Genomic DNA, 6,197 nt, shown 5'->3' with positions numbered 1-6,197 from the left:
AGATAGAAAAGGGACAGAATAACAAATTAAGTTACAGGAGACAATGACTCACAGCATGAAAATAGGCTCTACTACCATCCTGAATTGATAGCAAAATATTTATTATTGAAAACAAAAAGATTGGACCACTAGACTTTCATCATAAAGCTCTCACACAATTGTACTTTTCAGGATGGAAACATTTTCAGAGAAAGAAGTGTCTAAGGGACAGGCACAGACCATGCGCACACAAGTCAAAGCACTGAACTCAGGGAGGTGGTCTGTTTGACCATCTCCACTGTCCTGACAGCCCTCTCCGAGTCAGCACATGACCAACCCAACAACTATGTTGAAGATTCACTCATTAACCAAACTGGGGGGGAAAAGTGTGCTGGAGCTTAGTTGTGTCTAAAGAAAGGCTGTTCTCTCGTAATAGATAGCAACCTGAGCTTATTTCTCCCTGGTAACCCAGCAGTCTGGAACCAGACCAGACTTGTGGAGTATTCTACTCCAGTGTAGTTTATTCCAAGTGCTTTGTTGTTCTTAATGTGACAGGTTTTATCTTATGATAATGATACCACAGCTGATTAAAAAAAATTTTTTTTCTGTGAGTTTCTTTCCTAGAAGTGTTCTTCCATCCCATTCTGCAAAAACCCCACTCAGTAAAGTTCCAGACTCAGAGCCACATTAATAGAAATGATGGGGATATAATTTTTTCTTTCCCCATCAGCAACGTATATGAATATATTGTCCCTGTCCCCTCGTGTTTATAGCAGCGTATAATTAGAAGGTTTTCCCTAGTGGCTCAGATGGTAAGGAATCTGCCTGAAATGTGGGAGATGTGGGTTTGATCCCTGGGTCGGGAAGATCCCCTGGAGAAGGGGGACAGATGGTTAGAAGGATGGGAGTAAACTAACTGGAATAATCATCTCAATAGAAAGTTTTTCACTGCAAACTCATAGACTTGGGTTGATGCTCAGACCTTGTGTATCAAATTGCACGTATTTATGTCTGAAATGAAGATCTGGTTTAAAAAATTTTTTCAATCTAGGAATGTTTTCACGATACTGGAATTGAAGTACAGTGGAAAATCTTCAATAGAAAGGAAATCTATTGCAGCATAGTGGGGCAGCTATAAAAACTTGCCTGCCTAAGTTTTTCTGGAATGTTACGTGAAAACAGGATTATCTATGTGGCAGTCAATTCTCTGATAGACTTCAGATTTGCCAAGGGGTAGTGGTCCAGCCTCATATCTTAATAGAATTAATCACTTAAGCTGAGATGTTAAAAACAGTGTATTGAACCTATAATAGCAGAATTTCAATTTTTTTAAAGGTGTGATTTCCCCCCCCCTCCCATGATAAACATCGGAAATGCCTTTAGATATATTTAGCTAATTTTAAAACTATTTATTAGACATTCAACCTGTAAACAAAATTTCTAAATTACTTCATAAGTAGACACAAGTATGAACCTGTACCACGATGAAAGTGCTTTGGAAGCATCAGAATCTGTTTAAGGTCTATGATTATTTCCTTATTCTAACCTGCATTAAAGGATCAGTGATAAATCAAGGATTAAATCATTAAATTAAATCAACCAAATAAGCTCTAACTGTCCTTCAGTTAAATTCAAGTCAACTGTTATTTGGCCTTTTCCTTATTATTCTGCTCATTTTCTGTTATAAGAAAAAAAAGCTTATTGCACAGTATCATGTGTTTTCAAAGCTCAAAATAACACTTTGCATCCTAATAATCTATTAGTTGTTATAGCAGGACTTGTCTTTTCAGTCTGTGTCAGTTTTTGCCCTAATAATACATTCCTCCATCAATGCATCTATGAACCAATGTGAATACGTCATAGATTGTTCACAATAATTTAACACAGACATAACAGCTTCCCTTCCCTGCATACAGCCCACCCTCCATCCCATCAGTCATGACTTGGTTTGCACGGATTCTGTTCATGGTTCAGACCATTCACACAGAATGGAATAAAACTTTATTCTTTTCAATTCCACACATAGACGAGATGCTGAGAAAGCCCTTGTCATCTCTGACAGAGAAGCAGAGCAGCTCTGTTTCATGAATGACAGCACAATTAAAGCTAAAATAATATAAAAATAATTTGAAAAATCCCTTTTCTGTACACACCCAAAGCAAGAAAGCTAAACGGCTTCTTTTTCTGCTAGCCAGAAAATATGTTTCTATTTATTTGGGCTTTAAAGTTCAGTGGACCTCACCTCTGTGTGTATATGTGTGTGGTTATGCATGTCTAATCTATGCAGTGTAGTAGCCCCTAATTTTTATCTAGTTTGTCTAATCATTAAGCTATATAACCAATTAGAATACTATTATATCACATTGAACAACTTGACATAATTGCTTCTTTGAAATACAGGAATGTTTACACATTTATTTGGCTTGTAAAGGACTGAAATATTACAGATATTATAGTATCTAGCTTTTTTTTTTTTTTTAAAGAATATGGCTCTTAATAAGTTGATTTTCTGAATTCCAGAGCATAAGTCCCTTTTCAAAAAATTTCTGAAGCTGACTCAAAGTAGGAAGAATGTCTTCTGATTTGGCCAAAAATATGTTGGATACTTTATATCCTTTAAAATTTGAATAAGTCTCTAAGGGGCCCTTTGTGTGTCAACTGTTCAGCCCAACTTGCCATGAAGTGTGTTTGTCAAAGTATCTCTGCTTGACCAGCAGAGGGCACTTTAAACACCTCTGCATTGCTTCAGCAAAGGCAGATGATGCAGAAACACAGTGTTCACCCAAGATCAAGGAGAGCCCTGTGGGCTGCTGTGTGAAATTCACAAAAATATAGAAAATATGGACTGTACCGCAGGGTTTCATTTGGAAAGTTATGTGTGGAGTCAACTATGGAGGGGCGTACTCATCGTCTCTCATATTGATCTTCGGCTCATTGATCTTTCCCAAGAACTTCGGTATAGGGCCGCAACTTTTTACAGGTAAGTCTATTTTTCAAATAATTTGGTTGAGTTGTCTGTTTTCTATTCTATACTTATTCTTCTGTTTGAAAGCCCAAGGCAACTGAACAAAGGATGCTGTGTCCTACCTCATTTAGGGGTAGGAAAAAACTATCAGAAATGCTGAGATTGGAGCTGCCCTTTCAGGAGTCGGGCTGCACTGCCTCCTTCCTCCCGGGGAGAGCCCTGGGAAAATATTGTGCCTCATTTTGTTATGGTGAACTCACTAGGCTAAGGCTGTGCTATGAAGGGGAACGAGTCTTTCTCTTAGTTGACACATAGTTTATCATCTGTTTTCTCAGGAGGTGATTAAGACATCTTTTCTCATGGGGGCTACAACCAGTAACCTTTCTTTAAAAGTACTTTCAATTTTGCAAAAGCGTTATTCTAGATATACACCCCATGTCTCTTCTGTTTTTACTTTTTCTGTTGGCTCCACTTTAGTGTCAAAAAGATTAGAAAGGATTGTATGCATGTGCTCACGTGGTTTTTAAGTAAACTTTGATCCTCAGAGAAATTTAACACTTAGTAAACTCATTTTTTCCATGTACTGTTAATAGCTTGTTTGCCTTCTCTCTCTGCCTCCGGCCCACTTCGCTCTCATTTGTCCTAGAGTTGACAGATAAAGAGGGAATGGGGTCTTCCAGCAGCAGTCCTTTGAGATGGAGGTGTATTCAGTGAGTCCTCACCCAAAAAGGATCACTAACTTACGGGGTTAAGTCAACCTAATTATCCCTAAGCTGCCTTGGGTTGTGTGTTTGCTCATATGTCTTGTTTTGTTTTAGCTGCACCATATGTGATTCCTTGTGCCATTTTCTTTTGTCTGTTGTTTTTCTTGATGACCCTGAGCTACGGCTTCCTCCTCAGTCCCGACACTAGTCAGCCTTCCTCGCTTGCCTCATCTTGCTGCCGATGTAGGCCTCAAAGAAGAAGTGGCAGAAGAGCACAAAATAGCTGAGGTACATGAGTGAGGACCAGAAGATGTTCTGAAAGTGGGAGTGACACTGGTCATGCTGCATCCACTGGAAGACCAGGTAATTAATGACACAGCCTATCACCATCTGAATGATCTGGGACAAGGTGATGAACATGGCGAACTTCCGGGAGACGCGGAAGCCCGCCGCTCGCAAGGCATAGTAAGAGTACATCACAGAGTGCACGCTAAAGTTCATCGTCATAAACCAACCACCCCCTGCGACCATGTCTTTGTAGGAGTACCAGGAGTAGAGGAGCACAGTGATGTGGTGGTACCAGTGCAGGAAGATCAGCTTCTGCTTCCTCAGAATGATGAATATTGTATCTCCTGGAAGACACAAACGGAAGTGGACGTGAGCCCCCGACTACACCCCGTATCAAGAAGGGAAAGGGGCTTGTGCCTGCGGATGAGATGGATTTGGCTTAGACTTGAGGACTGATATTTACTAGCTCGGGGACCCTGGCAGGTTATTCATCCTATATTCTCGTTTCCTCATCTGGAATATGGAGGCAATAGCTTGGAATGATCTGAGGATTAAATAGGATACAAAACAGGCACATGGTAAACACTCCATAAATGTTACTTTCAGAAAAGTGCTTTGCACACAATCATATTTTTGATTTGGTAGGGACACTAGTAAGTATATTGTCCATTTCCAATGAGGCTGTGCATTTTAGGAAATATCACCTAGAAAAGAGTCAAGTGATATTCGTTAATCAAGAGAAACAAATTTGAATTCAAGTGCCCAGTAAAATGTTCTTAGGCTGCTCTGGAGTAATAAAACCACTTTTCTCTGGTACATGACAAAAGTACTCTTTAAAAACATATCTTTGTGGGTTCCCTATAAAATGTGAAGCCTTGACACATGGAAATTAGAAAAGTAAAATTTAAACAAAAGGCTATTTCTGGATAAGAGACAAGATAGCGGAGCAGGACTTGAGCTCACCTCTTCTCACAAAAACATGAAAATCACAAGTAACTACTGAGCAACTGTTGACAAAAAAGATACTCTATATCCAAAGACAAAGACATCACACCAGTTAGACTGGCCATTACCAAAAAGTCTACAAAAAATACCTTTTTAGGCTATTTACATATAAGTAATAGTATATAACGTTTGCCTTTCTGTGTCTGACTTATTTCACTCAGTATGACAATCTCTGGATCCATTATGTTGCTGCAAATATCAATAGTTTGTAATTTTTTAATGACAGTAATATTCCAGTGTGTATATGGAACTTATTTACAAAACAGAAGTAGAATCACAGATGTAGAGAACTAGGTTAAGGTATGTATGGTTACTAGGGGATATAGTAGGGGAGGGATAAATTGGGAGACCAGGATTGACATATATATACTACAATATATAAAATAGATAACTCAGAACCTGCTGCAGAGCACCGGGAGCTCTACTCAATACTCCCTAGTGGCCTATATGGGGAAAGAATTAAAAAAAAAAAAAAATTGATCAGTTATACAACAGATTCACTTTGCTGTGTACCTGAAACTAACACAGCACTTAAATCTTAAATCAACTAGACTCCAATAAAATTTTTTTTAAAAAGTCTACAGCCAATAAATCCTGGAGAGGGTATGGAGAAAACGGAACCAACCTGCACTGTTGGTAGAAATGTTAAATTGTTACAGCCACCATGGAGAACAGTATGGAGGGTCCTTAAAAAGTGAAAAATAGAACTATCCTATGATCCAGGAATCCTGGGCATGTATCCAGAGAAAAGCATGACTTGAAAAGATGCATGCACCCTAATGTTCATTGCAGCACTATGAACAACAGCCAAAACACAGAAGCAATGCGAATGTCCATCACAAGAGGGATGGAAACGATGTGCTACATACATACAATGGAATATTAGTCATAAAAAAGTGAAATAATGCCATTTGAAGCAATGGATGAGAGATCATCATACTAAGTGAAATAAGTCAGAGGAAGACAAATATCACACAATATCACTTATATGTGGAATCTAAAAAGTGATACAAATGAACTTACTTGCAAAACAGATTTCAAAAACTTATGGTTTCCAAAGGGTGGGGGAGGATAAATTAGGCATTTAGATAATCAACAAGGGCCTACTGTATAGCACAGGGAAATCTACTTAATACTGTAATAATCTATATGGGAAAAGAATCTGAAAAAGAATGAGCATATGTATATTTATAAGTGAATCATTGCTGTGTACCTGAAATAACAACATTGTAAATCAACTGTAATATAAATTTTGA

General features: G+C 38.4%; 1 protein-coding gene across 4 annotated transcripts in view; it reads right to left on the bottom strand.

The window, feature by feature from the left end:
- Positions 1-1,957: 1,957 nt before the first annotated feature.
- ELOVL6 (ELOVL fatty acid elongase 6) overlaps positions 1,958-6,197 on the bottom strand; it is a 138,077-nt gene continuing 133,837 nt past the window's right edge. For all 4 annotated transcript variants that reach the window (XM_065907400.1, XM_065907402.1, XM_065907403.1 and 1 more), the window contains one exon: positions 1,958-4,280. In XM_065907400.1, the coding sequence (XP_065763472.1) occupies positions 3,853-4,280 (428 nt within the window). In that variant the 3' untranslated portion in view covers positions 1,958-3,852. The remainder of the gene's footprint in view (positions 4,281-6,197) is intronic.

This window comes from Muntiacus reevesi, chromosome 16 (assembly GCF_963930625.1).
Source record: "Muntiacus reevesi chromosome 16, mMunRee1.1, whole genome shotgun sequence".
NCBI classification, from domain to species: Eukaryota; Metazoa; Chordata; class Mammalia; order Artiodactyla; family Cervidae; genus Muntiacus; species Muntiacus reevesi.
Note: the sequence above shows the minus strand (reverse complement) of the source record. Positions and strands in the feature narration are given on the sequence as shown.